The sequence below is a fragment of the Leucoraja erinacea genome, chromosome 28, assembly GCF_028641065.1.
Source record: "Leucoraja erinacea ecotype New England chromosome 28, Leri_hhj_1, whole genome shotgun sequence".
NCBI lineage: Eukaryota > Metazoa > Chordata > Chondrichthyes > Rajiformes > Rajidae > Leucoraja > Leucoraja erinaceus.
This window is the reverse complement of record NC_073404.1, coordinates 27,473,974-27,496,222: the sequence shown is the minus strand read 5'-3', so window position 1 is coordinate 27,496,222 and position 22,249 is coordinate 27,473,974. Positions and strand designations below refer to the sequence as shown.

The window sequence follows — 22,249 nt, the reverse complement described above, 5'->3', positions numbered from 1 at the left end:
TGTATTAAAAAACCCCACAAACAATAGTGCAAAAACAATAAGTGTCCCAATGCTAAAATGACCCAATACTATTCCAGATAATGTGACACAAGGCGATATGCACTCATGTTACATGGATTAAAGGAAATGATACTAATGTTTAACGGATGAAATCTAAAAATGGCAAACAGCAAAGCCTTTAATAAAAAGTACAAACGTACCTTGGCACCACTTGTACACAAGTGAGGGAGGTGGTTCAGTATCAGCTGGCTTAATCCACGGGGGGAATAACCGCCGTTTGTCAGCTTCGTACCACAAGTACTGGTCAAGGTAGGCATCAGTAATCTTCTCCAATGGCTCCACATCATAAACTGGTACCAGGTGGCTGTACAGGTCCATGAATTCAATGCCAACCTGTCATAGGGTCATAAAGTCACACAGCTTAGAAACAGGCCCTTCAACCCAACTTGCCTACACTGGCCAACACTGTGACTTGGATGGAGTGGATGTTTCCACTAGGGGGGGGAGAGTCTACGACTAGAGGTCGTAGCCTCAGAAGTAAAGAACATCCACTTAGGAAGACGAGGAGGAATTTCTTTAGTCAGAGGGTGGTGAATCTGTGGAATTATTTGCCACAGAAGGCTGTGGAAGCCAAGTCAGTGGATATTTTTAAAGCAGAGATAGATAAATTCTTGCTTTGTACGGGATTATGGGGAGAAGGCAGGAGAATAGGGTTAGGAGGAAGAGATAGATTAGCCATGATTGAATGGCGGAGTAGACTTGATGGCCTAATTCTGCTCCTATTACTTATGACCTTATGAACATGTCCCACTTACACCAGTCCCACCTGCCTGTGTTTGGTTCATATCCCTTTAAACCTGTCCTATCCATGTACCTGTCTCATTGCTTTTTAAACGTTGCAATTGCCTCTCTGCCTGAACCGCCTCCTCCACCAGCTGTCAGTGTGGAAAGTTTTTTTAAAATACATTCTGATAAAGAGTGCAACAATGAGAATTGCTGCTGCTGTATCACAAATTAATCAGCAATTACAATTATACTGCATATATTTACTACACAAGTACGATTTTGAACATGACTTTGCACAAACCTCTTTAAAGGCTCTCTGCGTGAGCAAGTGACGCTTAATTCTGGACAGAGCTTCATGAGGGTTATCATAAGCCTGTTCAATTAAGCCCAGCTCCTCCCTCTGCGACTGATTCAATCTTGATTTCACACTGAAATGAAGAGTAAAGCATCATCGGTAAGCCTTCATTTATTTTAAAACGTTCCCCTTTTAACACACGCGGATCATGCACAGACAAGACAAATCCGTATCAATGGCGAAAGGTCCTTTGAACACGGCCTTTCGGTTACATACAGACACCTTTACCTGTAGGCTTCCTTGAGTCTCTCCAGAGCCAGGATCAGAAGCTTTGTGTCATGTTTGTAGGACAGAGGTGGGAAAGGAATCGGTGAGAAGCGTCTGCTCTCCAGCCAATGCACCGTGGTGGTGTAGATGGCGACAGCTTCTTCAGCAGTGATGTACGGCCCATCCTGTTCGGCACAAACGGATTTGGATCTTTTTAATCAATTAATTAAGCATAAAAGCTTTTAAGCATAAACGGTTGAGTCTTTACAGAGTATATAATATGACAACAGCCCACCAAAATCAGGCCCAGCTCATAACTAAAATTACATGTATTTAAATACTATGGAGACAAGATACTGGAATCACGTACAAACACAAATTGCTGGAGGCATAAACATTGAATTCTAACCCCTAACCCTTCCCCTCTTCCTTGCCACCCCCTGGTGCGTACCCATTACTCCCCCGATCTTCCATCCTCCCCCCTCCACTAACCCAGTTACTTTCCCTGTCTTTGTACACACATTTCCACCTCCGACCCATATTTGCTTTTCATCCCCTGCCCTTCCTCCCAATACCACTCCCCACAACCCCGTTTACATTCCACTTTTCTCTCCGTATCCGACATCCTTTTCACCTCTACCCTTTGTCACTTATTCCACACACCTGCCACTCAAAACTGCCGTTCTTCAGACGGTTGTCCCTCGTGTGGTCTGAAGAAGGGTCTCAACCTGAAACGTCGCCAATTCCTTCTCTCCATAGATGCTGCCTCACCCGCTGAGTTTCTCCAGTATTTGTCTATCTTCCACCTATCACATGCCAGGTTTTGTCCGTCCCCACCTCTCTTTTCCAGCTTTCTCCTCCCTCCCCCCAATACTATCAGTCTGAAGAAGAGTCGCAACACAAAACGTCACCCGTCCAATTCCTCCAGAGAGGTTGTCTGACTTGCTGAGTTCCTCCAGCACTTTATGTTTTGCTCAGTATTTCCATATTAACCAGGTACAGTTCATGACTGCTGATTAGTTTTACCTCTTCCACTAAACTGAATTAACAAAGCTAATTCAAGGCAAGAACTCGGGGAACAGCTTCAATTATTTAAAACAACAGCAGCGAACATAAAGTATTTCATATGAAACTGAGACAAAAGGGATTAACTAAACTGGAGATGTTCATGAAAACCTCAAAACCAAAGCCAAGTTAACAGTGTACCAGCTGCAGAACTCACTTTCAGGTAATTGTGCTGTCGTTCTTGTTCTGCCTTCAAGTACAGCCTGGTAAGACGACCCAGGTTCTTTTTGCAAACAGTTTTGTCAACAGTAGCACCGCGGCGAATACGCTCCCTGTTGTAATGAGCAGTATTTGTCCACCAGTCAGCCTTGGCTTTCACGTACCGCAGGATCATGTTCTCAATTGGAGTTGGCAGTCCAGGAACCTAGAACAGTATCAAATCTTAGTCGACACGGCTAATTATTTTAAACTTTAAACCAACTCCGAATGTACATTCCCCTGATAATAAAGTCAATATCATAATTAATCATTGCAGATACTCAAAGCGTTTCCAAGCCTTGGAAGAACAAAAGCTCAAATAAATGTCACATTTAAACACAAGGTTATAATTGAGTTTATTAGACTCGGCACACCGGTAGAGTTGTGCTACAACCAGGTCCCGTGTTCAATCCCGATTACAGGCGCTGTCTGTACGGAGTTTGCACTTTCTCCCTGTGACCGCGTGGTTTTTCCCTGGGTGCTCTGGTTTCCTCCCACACTCCATAAAGACATACAGGTTTGGAGGTTAATTGGCTTCTGTAAAAGTTGTCCCTAGTGTGTAGGATTGTACAAGTGCACAAGGTGATCGCTGGTCAGTGCGGACTCGGACCTACAGGTAAAGTTCTGACCTTTACACGACAACTAGGATAGCTGCTGTCAATCACACAACACCATGAACAGGCAAGATATTTAGTTTATCATCAACAAAAAGTGTTGTTGGGGAACTATTAGTCATACAACACGGAATCAGGCCCTTTGGCCCAACTTGCCCATGCAGACCAACATGCCCCATCCACACGAGGCCCACCTACCCATGTTTGGCCCATATCCCTTTAATGGATCCCCTATCCATGTACGTGTTCATATGTCTTTTATATGTTGTTACAATACCTGCCTCCGCGCCAGCTCGTTCCATATGCCCACCACGCACTGTGTGAAAAAGTTGCCCTTCAGGTTCCTATTAAATATTTAGCCTCTCACCTTAAACCCATGTCCTCTGGTTGTTAATTCTGCTACTCCGAGTAAAAGAGTCTGTGCATCTACTCTGCCTATTCTCCTCATGACTTTCTACACCTCTATAAAATCACACATCATCCTCACGAGCTCCAAGGAATAAAAGCAATATAGCTATATTTATAGGGAGCTAGATGTGGCCCTGTGGCTAAGGGGATCAGGGGGTATGGAGACAGGCATTTACGGGTACTGATATTGGATGATCACGCATGATCATATTGAATGGTTTGCAGGCTCGAAGGGCTGAATGGCCTACTTTGCACCTAATTTTTAAGCCCTAGCCTGCTTATAGAACTCTCCCTGTAGCTCTGGCCCTCAGCCCCCCTACAGCACATTTTTGTTCATGAATATTATGAACGCCTATTCAAGTTTGTACCTTCCAAGGGATGTTTGCTTTCCAGCATCTCCAAGCCTCGCTCAGATGCTGCAAGATTGTTCTGGCCTTGTTTTGCTTGATTCCTTCAGGCATCATATCTAGAATATCGTGCATAACAGCGGCTCTTAACTCCAGGTCAAAGTGAGATTCCACACGCTGTTTGGTCACAGTCTTGGCTACACCCTTGGAATGACGGCCTGACCAGAACAAGATTGGAGGTGGAGTGGAGGATTTAGAGAAAAGAAAAACAAAATACATTACCTTCGAGATTTGACAGTGCAGAAAATTCACAAATGTTATTTTGAGCCATTAAGAAGGGTGATAGTAAATTAAACTTAAAAACAGTTTTGACATATTTACAGGAGAGCTAGTATCTTTTAAGACAATAATGTTATTAACCTTCAAACTGTCTGGCAAGCAAGTTTCCCAACCATCTCTCCAGCAGAGGAGTTATTCCCCTCATGAAGAAAAGCCACACTCTCCAGCCAGCAGCCCAGAAGCCACAGCCAGGTCCCTTGCCAACTGGTCCCTGAAAAATTAAAGTGAGAAAAGTTTTTATTAGCAGCAAACTATTTACACATTTTATAGCACATGAAGTGTACACTTTCATTTGAATGCTCTTTCTCCCCCTATAGGTGGTGGGAGCATGTGCGTGCACGATCAAGTGTCCAAAGAGTCTTCCACTGCATCATACTGACATGTCCTGAAAGAGTTCTCTACAATATTGCACTTCGTTATGTGTTGAGCAATCAATCAGACAATAGAAAATGTGGCTTTTCAGAAGGACAAGGGACATCTTAATCTTTCTTCAGCAGACTTGCAGAAGTGAACCAAAACCATAAACCAACATATAATACTTTTTCCAACGTGCAAATATAGGTGGAAGGAATACAATATTTCCATAAAAAGTGCTTCCAGAACAGCATTAAAACTATTATGGTATGATAGATTAAAATATTAATGCTCCCCTATCTACCAAAGGAACGAGTAGGAAGGAACTGCAGATGCAGGTGAATACTGAAAAAGGACACAAAATGCTGGCGTAACTCAGCGGGTCAGACAGAAAGTCTGGAGAAAGGGAATAGGTGACATTTTGGGTTGGAACCCTTCTTCAGACTAAAGGAACGAGACAGACATAACTGTATGAATGTGACAACTGTAGATGCAATAAATTGCTTAAAACTGCATGCTTACCGTGTTAAATCTGTAATAGATAAGATGCTTCAGATCTTTACACATTCGGATTTGCCTCATAAGCTTGTACTTGTATCTGTACATTCCCGTCAATTGCCCCACATGAGCAAAGATGTACTGCAACCCATCTGACAACTGAAGCAGAGACAATAAACCAAAATCACTTCCACTGATTGCGAGTTTCATTAATGTACTAATCAAAATAAATGCAAGTTTATTCCTCAATACAAGTAACACAGCATTTATATTCTCCATGTTTGGTGTTGCTGCACCACTGCAAAGAATGCAGAGCAAAATGTTAAATGAATCCTTTTCAGAGTTTCAATTCAGTTCTTACATGGCAAAATTAATATGTAATTAATGCTTCCATGGAGTCCAAGTGTATCAACAAATGGATAAGTGGATAATAGCTATCGAATTCCATCCATTGTGCTAAGTTACAAATATTGCACTTAAAATATAACTACAGATTTAATGCATGCACATAATAGTGGCATGCCTGAACTCTCGTCAGTTTTGATTACAAACTGATTGAACTTGACAAAATGGTAACCAGTATCACTGATTTGACCACTGTTTTTGTAACAGATTGGTGCACACAATATAATTACAATGTAATAAAATAACATGGTGATTGAGAACATCTAGCACCAATGGCAGTTTGAAATTAAACCTTTAAATGATAAGATCCCAGTCATTTTATTTTGAAGCTTGCTGTACCTGGAAAGCATCTACGTTCCCCAACCTGTACTGAACGTGACTGTCAACAACAAGCTTCGTCAAGCGCAGCACCTCTCGACACAAATGGAACGCGTTTCCAAATCTTGACTTTTTACGTTCCTGTGAAAATGAAATCACGGGTGAGACACTTCAAAATCGTCTTTTTCATCTCAAGTTTAATTACAATTCTTCATTGATATCTCTACATCTTAATGTTAAACAGATGTATTTTAAGCCCCTTCTCATGCTTTAAATAGTGCTGTTAATTTTAACTTCTTTCATGAGAAAAAACAGCCGCTTGAAAAATGTTCTTCTATGCATATTGCTTGAAACACATGCCAAATGCTACGACCAAATACAAGTGGTTACTTAATTTGTTCAAATCAATTTAGATGGAGGATTTAAATTGGTAAGCTAAATAATTAAAAACAAGATTAACTAACACTTTGCATCTTATCTTTGGTTTCTGTTGTGGTTACATACCACTGATAAATAGATTACATCCTCTGCAAATGAATTCAGACATTGGCAAATTAAAGCCTATTTCACCTCATTATTTACCAATAAATGGAGCTTCTGTGCAAAATTGTTGCTAACTGTGCTAAGATTGTTAAGGGCTTAGACACGCTAGAGGCAGAGAACATGTCCCCGATGTTGGGGGAGTCCAGAATCAGGGGCCACAGTTTAAGAATAAGGAGTAAGCCATTTAGAACGGAGACGAGGAAACACTTTTTCTCACAGTGGCGGGTCTGTGGAATTCTCTGCCTCAGAGGGCAGTGGAGGCAGGTTCTCTGGATGCTTTCAAGAGAGAACTTGATAGGGCTCTAAAAAATAGCAGAGTCAGGGGATATGGGGAGAAGGCAGGAATGGGGTACTGATTGGGGATGATCAGCCATGATCACATCGAATTGTGGTGCTGGCGCGAAGGGCCAAATGGCCTCCTCCAGCACCTATTATCTATTGTCTATTTAGTGTTTACCCCAAAAATGAAAGGATATCAAAGCAGAAAATACCAAGCAGAAATTCTGACGGCTTTTAATATTTAAATCATAAAAATAGAATGCTGCTGAATATTACATTCAACTTTCATTGACTATTACATTCTAGTTCCTTGCCCAACACGTGACTGCACCTCAGGCTTGTGGCTGAACCAGAAATAGTTTGTGCTGATGTATACCTTAGTGGTGAGGGTTTTCACAGGCTTCAGGTTGAAGTTGTAGTCCAGATGCAGATAATTCAGATTCTTACGGTGGATCAACAAATTCAGCATGTTGTATCCTTGTCGGCACACTTGTAGCCCCACTTCCACCCAGTCTAGTTTGGTGGACTGGAAAAATTTTGTTGACTTGAATGAACGGAATAAGTACCTGATGTGGAAAAAAAAAGTCAAATAAATTGCATTTCAGAAAAAAAACGCTCTTCCTCATCGTAATGTCTGACATCCTATCATAAGATGGGTCCCGACCCGAACGGTCAACAATCCATGTTCTCCTGAGATGCTGCCTGACCTGCTGAATTGCCCCAGCACTTTTGAGTATCCTTTACATAACCCAAATTACAGTGCATCGTAACAAATGTACGTTAAGCTCAACGTCACGAGACGTGCTTTACCAATATGGAGATTGGGGGCAGCACAGTGGCATAGTTGGTAGAGCCACTGGCTCACAGCGCCAGAGACTTGGGTTCAATCCTGACCTCTGGCCCTGTCTGTGTGGAATTTGTTTGTTCTCCCTGTGACCGCGTGGGTTTCCTCCCACATCCCAAAGACGTGCAGATTCGAAGGTTAATTGACTGCTGTAATATTGCACCTGTTGCGCAAAGAGTGGATGGGGAAAGCAGGATAACGCAGAGCCAGTGTGTCAAGGTGATTGATGGTTGGCGTGGACTCGGTGGGCCAAGGGGACTGTTTCCTTGCTGTATCTCTAAATTAAATGCTTCTGCTTCCTTCAGTCAACTAAGCCATGATGGGCAAACTAACTTGCATGATGCTTGCGTCTATTTAGAGTAAGGTTTATACACGGTCCCATTCTTTGCCACCATCGCCCAGCCTCCCTTCACAATCCAAGTGTGATTCCTCAACGAATTAATAAAAGTTTTCTACCAAAAGAGTTTTGACTATTAACAGATTTTAGTCACTTCATGCAAAATCCACCTACCTTTTCTTTTGTGCTTTTGGTGGCCTGTGTTTAAGTGCATTCAGTACGTAGTACTTCAGGAGTTTCTGGTATGAAACTCGAACTTTGACAGGCTGCCCAGCTGGACAGTGCTCACGATACCAGTTCTTGACTAATGGGATGTCAAGTGCTCTCCTAGTTTTACCAGATCTCAGGTTAAACGGCCTTGGTGCCCAGAGCAAGGCAATGCCATTGGCAGTGTGATCAGAGTACAATGGTGTATCTTTCAGGAATGGGTCCAGGCAATCAGGAAGTTCAAACTCCTCATCGTCATCGGGTAACGGCTCTTGACTCTGCAATGAAACACAAATGCATAAGACAATCGCTGCTTACTACATTTCATCAACTGGCATTGCGACAGCAAAGTTGCTACTGTATAGAGTTAATTACCTTAACGGAGTGCCTGTGAGAAATAGGGTTGATCAATGGATCAAAGTAGAAAGCTGGCAGGTCGGGATCTTCAGTTTTAATGAATACAACATTAGGTGTGTGATACCTAAAATCCAAATTCAAAGTCAAATTAATGGCGAAAAATTAAGTTAGTTTATTTTCCAATTATCCTCTCTAATTCAATAGCCCCGGCGATATTGTGTCCCACTCACTAACTCATCTTTATCAAGGCAGTGAACATTGATCAGCTAGTTTATCACGGAGAAAACTTGGCAATATAACACAATATAAGAAAAAAGGAGCAGGAGTAGGCCACCTGGCCCCTCAAACCTGCGTGATCTCCCTCAACACCTCTTCTGTGCCAGTTCCACACGGCCCTCACTTCACTAATCATTATTTTTTTTTAAACTCCTCATTAAAAACAGTGATCTAGCCGACAGAACTCTCCAAAGATGAAAATTCCAGAGATTTCTTACCCAAGAGGAATTTGCTACACACCTCATTTCAAAGTACGCTCCTCCTTTTCTTGTAACTTGCTACTCTTGTTTGAGATGTTACGACAAGTGAAAACATCTCACCATTTACCCCGTAGAAGGATCTCGACCTGAAATGTCGCCTGTCAGGGGCCATCCAGAAATGTCCACTTCCTCCCCTGATACTGCCTGATCTGCTGAGTTCCTCCAGCATTTTCTGTTTCGCTCAAGATCCCAGAATCTGTAGTTTCTTGTCTATTGGTATTTACCCTGCCGAGTTTTTTCCAGATCTTGTGTTTCAGTAAGATCACTCCCTCACTCTTCTAAACTCATATTAGTAATAAAGCTCTAACATTTTTAACCATTCACCCCCTATATTACCATGGACTGTCTGGTAACTCACAATGTCACCCAACAACCCTATCCACACAAAGGATCTAAAATCAGAAGAAAAACATATTCATTTTCCACTTCCTAGCTCTTAGGATTGCCAAAGCAAATTGTACAATACAGTTCCAATCCCGAAATCAGCATGAGCAGCTGAGAAAAATATAGATTTTTCTCCTTTGCAAGTTATAGACTATAAGAGTTATAGACTTATTTTACTAAACGGAACGCTTGGCATTGTAGAATAAAGCACTTTCATTTTTTTTATTTTCTACACTTTACGTGTTATCTTTTCTACAACTTAAATGTCTGTTTGTTTCTATATTGCTTGTTTATCACAAAATAGATGAATTGTTGCCTTGAATAGTTCTACCAGGGGAAACATCCAACTACTGATACAAAACATATGACTGCCATTTAAACACCACTACCATGCAATGTATTATTCACAGTTTTGCCACAAAGAACATTACTCAAGAAGCTGAAAAAAAAGCTTCAGCAGATGTGACAATTGCACGTTTGTTTTTTTAATTGTCTGCCTTTGGGAACTTCTGAGATAGCTGCTTTCTATATGTTGCTATACATGGACATTTGCAGCACCAAGCCCTGCAATATCATGATAAAATATTAAATATGCTGAAACAAAAAAATCTAACTTCCTCCTCTACTAAAAGCATTGCATGTATTTAATGTATAAGGAAATATAAATGCATTCTAAGACATAAAATGGCAGAAGTGGGTGTACTCACCAGGTGAGGTGAACATGATGAGGAAGGTTGTTGTACAGGTATGGGAATGCTATTTTGTATTCTGTTCGGATTGGTTGTCTAATGATAATCTTATTGATATCATTGAATTCATTCCAGTCTTCATCCCTAATGGAGGCAAACCAAACTCAAATGATCAAAACTGCAATATTTTATCTCTTTATCAAATAGAGACAGGTTGCAGAGCAAGGCACCTAATTCCAAAAATATGTAACATCTTTTTAACATTATTTAAAAACAGCACAGTAAAAACTCTGATAGTCTCATACAAACATGCAATTCAAAATCCTCACTTTAAATTATTTCTATTCTAGGGAAGGATAAACAGGACCGACCTCTCCATCTTTTTACATTAGTTCCATCTTTGCAAAATATCAATGGCGATGAATAGCCCACCCAGCTTGATTGATGGAAATGCTGACAACGGGCATCAGAATTAGCTACTCACTTAATCATGTTACACAAGATTTCAATATTTCCAAAGAAAAATGCTTACTGAAGATTCACATCCCGAACGAGAGGTTCAAACTTTGGTCCGCCAGGAATTGCCATGTTCAGAGCTTTGGAAGTAAAAAACGCTTTGAGGTCAAATAAATAAAAGTAGTTGTCATCCACTAAATCAGTTAGCAACTGATTAGCCAAGCGGTAAAGTGTGGACATCATAGGTAAAGTAAACTGCCAACGGCGATAAGTAGATCCATTCACAAACCTAAAACGGGACAAAATTTCTAATTGAAACACCTGCAATTTCATGGACCACAATGCTTCTAGACTTGCAAAATGGGGCATTGTTAATGGGTATAAAATTATGTTGATTTAATCGAAACTCATTCAAATTACAGCAAGAGTGAAAAATAGTTCTAGACAGTCATGTAGGAAATATTACTGAGGCTTAGAACCACACAAATAAATGTTATCAAAGGTTACAGCCTCACTATTAATAAAACCAATATAGATGTATTTTCATCACCCCAACGTGCTCGGCTCTTCAAACGGGTCATTTTAGTTGAAGTGAGATACCAAAGGATCTGGTAACGTTCTGACACTCATTACGAATTAATCTTAAAGGGCAAGTTTATTTGTATGAATGCTTATATTTTAGATCATTGCTAAACCTAACCTTGTCTTCATCCAAAGTACTCACCAATAGTTAACAACTGTAACAAATTGCCTTTTATTATTAATTTCTACTTCAAACAATTGCAAGGAGGGCAGGTAGGACTACTGTAGATGGGGCATCGTGGTCAGCATGGGCTGAAGGGCCTGCTTCCCTGATGTATGACTATAACCAATCGTCTTTTACTATGCTGTTTCCAATAGAACGGGAATTTTTTTAAAGATTAGTACATTTAATGCCATTAAAGCTGCATTTAAGCATTTATTAACAGATCAAGTAATGAATAGTCTTGGTTTAGTGTATATTCAAGGATAACGAGCAAAGTGACTTATAGACTGCATTTTTTTCCTTATTGAGCACAATTTGCAGGAAGCATTATTTAGATATAGTTTAGAACATTGTATAAACTATTCCTATTTTCAATATTCAATTTTCCATGTGAAACCTTAAATGTCCATGTGAAACCTTAACCTGTTCAATGTCCACCAGGTGGTGCCGAACGATGGCTGCCTCACCAACGGTCTGTCTTGTCTTCTTCCTTTGTTGTTTTTAGTTTGTTGTTAAATGTATGTTTTAGTGTACCTTTAGTTTTGTATTATTTGGGGGGGGGACTTCTTTTAATCTCTTTCCTCAACAGCGATGCGACTTTTTCCGTGTCTTATTTAAAATTTAATCAATACCGTTGGTTCCATTTTATATCACTGCTTTGTTATGTCATAAGTATGTAATTCGGCCTATCAAGTCTACTCCGCCATTCAATCATGGCTGATCTATCTCTCCCTTCTATTCCCATTCTCCTGTCTTCTCCCCATAACCCTTGACACCCGTACTAATCAAGAATCTATCTATCTGGGCCATAAAAATATCCATTGACTTATCCTCCACTGCTTTCTATGGTAATGAATTCCACAGATTCACCATCCTCCGACAAAATAAATTCCACCTCATCTCCTTCCGTTAATTCTGAGGCTATGACCTCTAGTCCTAGACTCTCCCACAAGTGGAAACATCCTATCCACATCCACTCCATCATTTGTTAGACTAAGTCTTTTCCAATATTAATGCACCAAGAGTATCAAAAGTTTACTTAGGGTTGTCTTTCAATGGTTGGTGGTCATATAGCCACTCGGCCACTGGTCCATCCTCTTCAGTATCAAGCTCCATTTGTATGGCTTCAAGTGGCTCAACATCCAGTATGTTATCGGCATAATCCAAGGGAGGCTCTTCATCGTCAAAAGGAGGAAAACGCATCCTTTTGAAATGTCGCCTGTCACGTTTTTCACGTCTCATCATAATCCACATGGTTCTAGCAATAAAAAGTTAAACGTTACATCAGTAAAATTACAAAATGAAGCTAATAAAGAAATAGTTACCAATAAAAAATACTATTCATTCAGAAAATGTTCCATGGTGAACTTTTAAATATTTAGTTCATCACTAAACCAACATTTCACAAAGTCTAGACTTTGCGAATGCTGATAATTGAGCCTGCAATTGGCAACATATTTAAATCAGTCACCTCAAAACATTCCTCAAAAGCTGCTGCTATTTCAATTTTAAAATGAAATTACTTCATGATTAAAAATAAAGCACATCAAAATAGAAATAATATTAACCAGGAGTTCAAGCTACTGGAAAGCTTTAATAGGGCAAATGTTCCTCAATGATATATACGCATGGAGAAACTACAAGAGCCCTTTACTAGGGGAAAGCATTTTCTCCTCAGTTCCAACACCCAGGATTGCACAATCAATCAGACTAATATTTCTACAGTTCCCTCGGACTGCAGCTGCTGTCTCAGCTGAACTCAAAACCATAATCTCAGCCTTTTTATTGCAATAAAGTATATTGTTTCAGTGGGAATATCACAATTAAATCGTAATTCTGGTTAACTTGTCCGGGAAGTCATATCCATATTCAGCACTGATGTTAAGAATAGACAATTTTCGACAAGTTACTGCTGAAGGAATTGGGTAGAATATTGGGTGAAATCAGCAACTCTAAATAAAATATTAAATGAACATTTATTTGATAATCTAATGATAATTTGTCTCGGTAAGGAACAGGAACCATTAGCAATTGTGAAGCAATGGTGCCGAGTTTGTACCTTCTCCCTGCAACTGCGTGGGTTTTCTCTGGGTGCTCCTTACAAGTTTGTAGGTAATTGGATTTTGTAAAGATTGTAAATAGACCCTAGTGTGTAGGATAGTGTTAGTGTATGGGGATCGCTGATCGGCGCAGACTTGGTGGGCCGAAGGGCCTGTTTCTGTGCAGTATCTCTAAAACTAAAACTGCTATTCAATACACCAATCCTCCATTCATTGCCTGTTACTATGCCCTGATGATACAACCAAAGTACAAGAATAGTTCAGAAACATCCAGCACCATACTTACCCCCACTGCGAGATGTAAACTGGCTCAATGACCCATGGAATTTCATTGACAAATGAAATTGCCCCTGTGATATGGTACAGAACTGATACATCCCTGATCTGTTCCCATGGCATTGGCATGTTCTCCAGTAGTTTAAGAACAGCATGTGGCATGTATTTCAAAGCTCTGGGGAGAGGGAAAAGATAGCTTGAATAAATTAGTCTTTGAGGACAGCATCAACGCTGATATAAATTAATGCTTCATATGAACATTAAATGCAACATATTTACACAATTTATTCATCATGACTGAGTGTATGTTAGGATTTGTGTATTTTTAATTAAAATGGCTGCTGAAAAATAATAATTCAAATTTTAAATAAAATAGCATTTTGCAGCTTTGTAAATAGGTATATTTGAAGCCTTGACATAACATGTCAGGGAATATATTTTTTCAAACAAATCACTAATAAAAAAAACTTAGTTTTTGTTTTTCTTTGAATAACACAAACTGATTTCTATCAGACAACAGCCTTCAATTTGATTCCGCTTTCCATCTGAAAATACTGACTCTAAAATATCCAAGGATTCAAGGCAGAGCAGCCTTGGTCACGAATGGAGTCACAAAAATAAAACATGAAAAGCAAGAAATGACAATGGCTGAACGGTTTATTTTACTGTTTTATTCGTAAGTAGATTTAGATTTAGAGGTGTGCTCCTTAAACAATCCTTCATTTATTTCATTGAACACAAAGTGTTGGAGTAACACATTAGGCCAGGCAGCATATCGGGTCAGGACCCTTTCTCAGGCACATCTGTAGTTCATTGTATCCAGTCTGAAGAAGGATCCCGACCCGAAACATTGCCGATCCATGTCTTCCAGAGATGCTGCCTGACCCACTGAATTACTCGGGCACTTTGTGTTGTAGGCAAAATTCCAGCCCCTGCAGTTCCTCGTGCGTCCCTTATTTATTTCTTTGCAGACGGCCGACCATTTATTTCCCCATTATATCTCTCTAAATAGTGTTTGGCGAAACATTTAAAATCAACAAAATGAAATTTACAGGAATAAAGGCACTAAAATTATGCCCTGGTACAGTGTTTATTATTTACTAATTTAAGTCTCTTAAACTCACGAGGAAGCAGAGAATCTGACAGTACAATTCAGGATGAAGTTGCTCTTCATGGGAATAAATTTCCTTACCCGAGGTAGACTCGTTTGTCATGCCTGAATTTCCTATTGGTCATGTCACCATGATCACGAATGATTTTCCGGACATGTTCAGGGGGCATATCTTCCTTCTGAGCATCCACAAATCCAAACTTTCTTTTCTCGGCATACCGTTTGGCCTGAAGTTGCTGCCATTTCCTGGCTGGAAAAGAAGATAATTCATTTATTACTGGACAACGGCATGGTTAAAAGTAAACTTTCACAAAAACAAAGCAACAAAAATATCAAAACGCTTCCAAAAGTTGTTTTGGTACTTGGATTCTAAGGAAGTGTACAAGATTTCTCTCTTGTTAAAGGAGTTTCTTTCTGCAGAATAATGAAATAGTTTCATCCAGAAATATCTTACCCTTTTCTTGTAATTTTTCTTCAGACATGTAATCAGGTACAGGAACTGGAACTGGGTTAGGCCCAGGTGCACCTCGATACTGAAATGCTGCCATTGTTCTTGGTTCTGAGGCAAAAAGGACAAATTACATTTCTTTAAATATCCATTCCACTGTAAGAATACACATCAACGCCATTAATTAATTGTGATAAATATCAACAATATCAAACTGGTCAAGAATGCCAACATCAGAAAATGCAGATTTAAACATTGCATAAAATTGCATTTCTTCTCCTGCAGTTCCCTCCCAACCGAAACAAAATAAGCTAAAAAGTAAATCTTTCTTCAGTGGACTGAGGCTAAGTGTAAAGATATATGGTATGCTGTAAGTACAGCAGCATGCATAATTCATTTCAATTTGCAGTTAACATACAACAAACTCCTTTACGTCTTGCGCCCATTTCCAAACCAGGTTTCCTATCTATTTTTGCATAATTGGCAAATCTAACAACTCAACTGTCCGTATATTAATTCACATGAACTGGGTAAAGTTGAAAAGCCTTAACACTGATCACAGTGGCACATCACTCATCACATGTTGTCATTCATTACCACCTTCTTGTTTCGTGTTAGCCATTCTTTTATTGATGCCAAAACATTGCTCACTACATCACCAGCTATTAGTTTCTGCAGTATCATTTGATGCCACATCTTATCACTTGCCTTCTGGAAACCCAAAGATGCCACTCTATTGATTCTCCTTTATACACCGTACAGATTTTTTCAAAGAACTCCAATAAACTCAACAAACATGATTTCCTTTTCACAAAACAATGATGGCTTTGCTCGATTACCTTGAATTTGTATGTGCTCTGCAATAATGTCTTTGATAATTGCTCACAATAATTTCTCTTTGACAGATGTGAACTCAACTGGCATTTTGCCTCTGTCCCTTCTTGAATAAAGGAGTTACATTCACTATTATGCAATCTAGTCGTGCCTTTCATAAATCTATTGGGAATTTAAAACCAATGCATCAACTATTCCACTATCCATTTATTTTAAGACCCTAGGACAAAGTCCATCACAACTCAGACACTTGCTAGCTCCAATGACTTTCATACAACATTTCCCCAATCATTGTCATTTTCTTCTGCCCTTTAAACCCACATATTTTAAACACATCTTTCGGTATTTTTTAATGTAGATGGCAAATCTTATACATTACAATGCTTCCAGTGTTTTTATATTTACACCAAGTGCTGGAGGATCTCAGCAGGTCAGACAGCTTCAGAGGAGGGAATGGACAGATGATGTTTTGGGTCAAAATGCTTCTTCAGACTTATGTCCATTCCCTCCACAGATACAGCCTGACCTGCTGAGTTCCTCCACCACTTTAGGTTTTGCTTAATTTCCCAGCATCTGCGGTTCCTGTAGTCCAGTTCAACTGTTTGCATTATGAGTACAGATTACAAATCTGGCCTCCATTCTGGAATGAATGTAAATTTAAACAACTTCGAAAAACAGGCCCGTCAGCCTTCTGTACCTGCAACATCTCTCCGTAAAGACCATTCAGTCCTGCGCAAACGTTTTCTACATAAATTCTGTTGATCTTTAAGTCGACATTGCATTGGATATTACAATCGCAGGTATACAAAAGTGCTGGAGAAACTCAGCGGGTGCAGCAGCATCTATGGAGCGTTGGAAATAGGCAACGTTTCGGGCCGAAACGTTGCCTATTTCCTTCGCTCCATAGATGCTGCTGCACCCACTGAGTTTCTCCAGCACTTTTGGCTACCTTCGATTTTCCAGCATCTGTAGTTCCTTCTTAAACATATTACAATGGCAACCTTCTATCAACATTTATATATATATGGGTGTATGTGGTATTAAAAGTACCATTGAACCACTGTACCTTGAGCATGTTTCTGTTATGTTTAATAATTGTGTTTTAGTGGGGACCCTCAGGTTCTTGGCAATGAGAGGGCTAGAGGTTGTAGTGGGTTTAGTAGCCAGGATAGTTTGTTTGAGTGCAGGGGGGGGGGGATTTCTGGCTGGGTGACACAGCCCACCACACACGGGTGGGTGCATTGTTTACAAACTAGTCGTGCTGCTGAAAGTGTGTGAAAGGTGTAAGGAACATTGCCACATAAGCGCTGCAGAAGTGCCGGAGGCTTGAGCAGAACACACCACCAGTGCTGGAGGAACTCAGCGGGTCGGGCAGCATCTGTGAAGGGGGACGGACATCAGTTTGAAGGAGGGCTGCGACCCTCTCTCTCCCCTCCACAGAAGCGGCATCCTTCTCTCTAGAGATGTGACCACTGCGCCAGAGACCCGGGTTCGATCCCTGACTGCGGGCGCTGTCTGTACGGAGTTTGCACGTTCTCCCCATGACCCGCGCGGGTTTTTCTCCGGGTGCTCCGGTTTCCCCCCCACACTCCAAAGACACACAAGGTGTTCGGAGAAAATTGTAAATTGTTCCGGGTATGTGTAGGATAGTGTTAGTGTGCGGGGAGGGGAGATGGCTGGTCGGCACGGACTAGGTGGGCCGAAGGGCCTGTATCTGTAAAACTGAACTAAACGAGACGCTGCCGCCGGGTTCCTCCAGCACCTGGTGCGGCGCGGACTAGGCCGCGGTGACAAACTGCCGCCTCCTTCCCTCCAACCCGCCCGCAACCCCGGCCCAAGCCCCGACCGCAACCCGTTCACACACCCGGCTCCGAGCCCCGCTGGGCCGGGCCACCCACCTGGGCGCCGCTCGCCGTAGCCGCCTCACCCACACACGCACATTGGCTTCACCCGACCGCCGCCATTACCTCCAGGCTGGAGGCACCGGATGCTGCAGATCAGAGGGCGGGACTTCCGGTAACCGTCCCGTCCCTCCTATTGGGAGCGCGCCGCTGATTGACATCGCACCCAGCCAATGGCCCACCCCTGACTGCCAACTCTGGCAACATGCTACTGACATGTTTGAAGAGCAGTCAAGTCGTCAAACATAGAAACATAGAAATTAGGTGCAGGAGTAGACCATTTGGCCCATCGAGCCTGCACCGCCATTCAATATGATCATGGCTGATCATCCAACTCAGTATCCAGTACCTGCCTTCTCTCCATACCCCCTGATCCTTTAGCCACAAGGGCCACATCTAACTCCCTCTTAAATATAGCCAATGATTCAGATTCAATTTTAATTGTCATTGTCAGTGTACAGTACAGAGACAACGAAATGCATTGGAAGCCAACGAAATGCATTGAACAATGAACTGGCCTCAACTACCTTCTGTGGCAGAGAATTCCACAGATTCACCACTCTCTGTGAGAAAAATGTTGTTCTCATCTCGGTCCTAAAAGATTTCCCCCTTATCCTCAAGAGAGTTTATTGTCATGTGTCATTGTCCCAGATAGGACAATAGCAGACAGCCAAAGATCATAGATCTAGTATCTTTGGTGGCAGCCAGGTCTTTTGTGAAATGCACATTTATGTCAGCTGCTTCACAATGGAAATATATCTCATCAAGCATTTCACAGGAGCTTAATGCAACGACACGGTAACATGTCCTTAATGCAACAACATACAGAACGTGTGAACGAGCAGCTTTCAGAACGACAATAAATGGCATATCTATCTATATTGTACTTTATCTGTCACATGTACCAAGATACAGTGACATTAATTTATGTACACAGTTAACAGCTAACAATGGCCAGTTTCCTTAATCATCATTACTTTTTTGCATATCTTTCATTCTTTGTTCTTTATCTCTTTGTTCTATATCTTTCATCTTTGTTCTTTATCTCTCCACATCACCGTCTATATCTGTTCTTCTCTTTCGTATGGCATGCATAGCCTAAAGTTGCAGGGCAACTTGTTCTATTTGATCCTATTTGATTGTGCATGCCGGGTTGATTGCATTCGTCGAAACAGGGTGGACCACGTGAAGGTTGCAATCTTCCACCCTGTCTATACCTCTCTTTTCCCTTATCCCTACCCAGTTTGAAGAAGGGTCTCGACCCGAAACGTCGCCCATTCCTTCTCTCCAGAGATGCTGCCTGTCCCGCTGTGTATTATGTGTAAGAACAATCACAATCAACAATCACAATCACAATGAATTTGCCAGCAGCGGTACAATGATAAAGAACACACAAAAACACACAAAAAATTTAGCACAACCATCCATCACAGCATTCATCACTGTGGTGGAAGGCACAAAATTTGGCCAGTCCTCCTCCATTTTCCCCCGTGGTCGGGACCTCAACCCTCCGCAGCCGCTGCTGCGGGCGTCCAGATGTACAGACAGGTAAAAGTCCAGGTAAGTCCAGAATCGGCTCTTCCCCGCAGGAGACCGCGGCTTCACGTTGGTGTGCAGCGCCCCCACCGACCGAAAGAACTGCAGATGCTGGTTTAAATCGAAGGTAGACACAAAATGCTGGAGTAACTCAGAGGGTGAGGCAGCGTCTCTGGAGAGAAGGAATGGGCGACGTTTCGGGACGAGACCCAAAACATCACCCATTCCTTCTATCCGGAGATGCTGCCTCACCCACTGAGTTACTCCAACATTTTGTGTCTACCTGCTGTGTATTATATTATTTTTTGAGTACTGTGTTTACAAACCTGGTGTGCTGCTGCAGTAAGTGAGAATTTAATTGTTCCGTTTCAGGACATATGGCAATAAAACACTCTTGTAAGTAGTTGGATCATCTGGAAAAAGTGTTGTACAGAATACTGCCACAAGGGAGCGTGAGAGTGTCATACCATGACCGAGTGCAGCTCTGCGATCTAATACTTACACATTTCCTAATCGGGTAACCCCATAATAAACCAAAGACGTTTCATTGAGTATGGGAGCAAGTTGGTCCTACTGCAGTTGTACAGTGCCCTGGTAAGACCACACCTGGAGTATTGTGTGCAGTTTTGATCTCCTAATTTGAGGAAGGCCATTCTTGTTATTGAGGGAGTGCAGCGGAGGTTCACCAGGTTAATTCCCGGGATGGCGGGACTGACATATGATGAACGAATGGATCGACTGGGCTTATATTCACTGGAATTTAGAAGGATGAGAGGCGTTCTTATAAAAAAATATAAAATTCTTAAGGGATTGGACAGGCTAGATGCAGGAAAAATGTTCCCCATGTTGGGGGAGTCCAGAACCAGGGGTCACAGTGTAAAAATATGGGTTAGGCCATTTAGGACTGAGATGTGGAAAAACGATTTCACACAGAGTTGTGAATCTGTGGAATTCTCTGCCACAGCAGGCAGTGAAGGCCAATTCACTGCATGTATTCAAGAGAGAGTTACTTACAGCCCTTATGACTAATAGAATCAAGGGATATGGGGAAAAAGTATGAACAGGGCACTGATTCTGGATGATCAGTCATGATCGTATTGACTGGCGGTGCTGGCTCGAAGGATGGAACAGCCGACTCCTGCACCTACTTTCTTTGTTTCTATGTTTATATTCATTTATGTTGTGCAAAAGAGTTGGAAGACTATTTCGCACCAGTGGATTTGAAAGAGTTAAGGGCCTGTCCCACTGTACGAGGTAATTCAAGAGCTCTCCCGAGTTAAAAAAAAAAATCAAACTCGTGGTAAGCACGGAGAATGTACGTAGCGGGTACGTCGGAGCTCGGACGTCTCTTAGCGGCTCGTAACGCTAACGGAAAGTACTTGGGAAACGCGGTAAGCTCGTGAATACGCGTGAAGATTTTTCAACATGTTGGAAAGTGTCCACGAGAGCCCCGAGTACCTATGAGCGGCTATTACCGTAATTCTCCGAGTTCGAATCAGGGGAAACTCGGGAGAACTCTTGAATTAGCTTGTACAGTGGGACAGGCCCTTTAGAAGGTTTCAAGTTTGGCACGAGGACACTAAAAGCTGAGGGGGTACTGATCCTTCCTCTGCTGGACATTGAAGGGCAGGGTGTGGTGGAGATGCCCCTCAAATCAAGGTAAGGGATATCACCCCAGTGGACCACATGAGTGGCAGAGGTGGGGTAGGTAAAACTGTGAAAACACTATGTAATGACGAATTGAATGCATGTAAAGCTTCTGAGAATGTTGTAATAATTGTTTGCGTGGTTTTGTCTTATTTTGTTGAGAGATATAGCACGAAACAGGCCCTTCGGCCCACCGAGTCCGCAATAGCGATCCCTGCACATTAACATTATCCTACACACACTAGGGATAATTTAATTTACTATAGGGTGATTTCACTAAAGGTCACTGGAGCGTAGATCCGCACCCACGTGACCAAAAATCTCAAGTGGAGGACATTCTAGAGTTCCGGTACATGTTAGTGGATGGGAAAACACGCACTTTCCCACCCGTTAAAAACATAGAAAACGGCCAGGTTTTGATCTGCAATTTATTGTGCCAGTCGGGGTGACCGTGAGGCACAGCTACCTAGATTTACAGGAAAAAAAAGATAGAAACTAAGGTAAATTAAAGAGGGAGCTGAAGGTGCCAATCCAGCGGAAGTGAACAGCGGACATTTGCCGTGGAGATTTAAAGGTCCAAAATATCGGGAATTATCGCGTTTGCTCGCTGAATTTCATCAAAAGTAAGTCAATAATGCCTTACTTTTGATGAAATTCAGCGAGCAAACGCGATAATATGCCGCCAATTCCTGTCTTGTATATATATATTTTCGAATTTTACATAAATTGACGATCTTAGATAAAGTCTTGACTGCCTTGCCCGATCTTTGTGGTGCGTTTTGAAGTTTTCTTTAACAAGGTCAAAAGACATAGAAACATAGAAAATAGGTGCAGGAGGCCATTCGGCCCTACGAGCCAGCACCGCCATTCATTGTGATCATGGCTGATCGTTCCCTATCAATAACCCGTGCCTGCCTTCTCCCCATATCCCTTGACTCCACTAGCCATTAGAGCTCTATCTAACTCTCTTAAATCCATCCAGTGATTTGGCCTCCACTGCCCTCTGTGGCAGGGAATTCCATAAATTCACAACTCTCTGGGTGAAAAAGTTTTTTCTCACCTCAGTCTTAAATGACCTCCCCTTTATTCTAAGACTGCGGCCCCTGGTTCTGGACTCGCCCAACATTGGGAACATTTTTCCTGCATCTAGCTTGTCCAGTCCTTT

General features: G+C 41.6%; 1 protein-coding gene across 3 annotated transcripts in view; it reads right to left on the bottom strand.

Moving 5' to 3' along the window:
* prpf8 (pre-mRNA processing factor 8) overlaps positions 1-18,018 on the bottom strand; it is a 44,827-nt gene extending 26,809 nt beyond the window's left edge. The window contains exons 1-18 of one of the 3 annotated variants that reach the window (XM_055658109.1): positions 17,899-18,018; positions 15,173-15,277; positions 14,800-14,968; positions 13,618-13,782; positions 12,311-12,529; positions 10,603-10,815; positions 10,089-10,214; positions 8,480-8,585; positions 8,072-8,382; positions 7,093-7,282; positions 5,916-6,035; positions 5,196-5,330; positions 4,401-4,530; positions 4,002-4,198; positions 2,571-2,777; positions 1,370-1,533; positions 1,088-1,214; positions 201-393 (exon numbers count right to left, since the gene is read on the bottom strand). In XM_055658109.1, coding sequence (XP_055514084.1) covers positions 201-393; positions 1,088-1,214; positions 1,370-1,533; positions 2,571-2,777; positions 4,002-4,198; positions 4,401-4,530; positions 5,196-5,330; positions 5,916-6,035; positions 7,093-7,282; positions 8,072-8,382; positions 8,480-8,585; positions 10,089-10,214; positions 10,603-10,815; positions 12,311-12,529; positions 13,618-13,782; positions 14,800-14,968; positions 15,173-15,266 — 2,866 coding nt within the window. In that variant the 5' untranslated portion in view covers positions 15,267-15,277; positions 17,899-18,018. The other 2 variants (XM_055658111.1, XM_055658110.1) reach the window with 2 other exon arrangements.
* Positions 18,019-22,249: the final 4,231 nt, after the last annotated feature.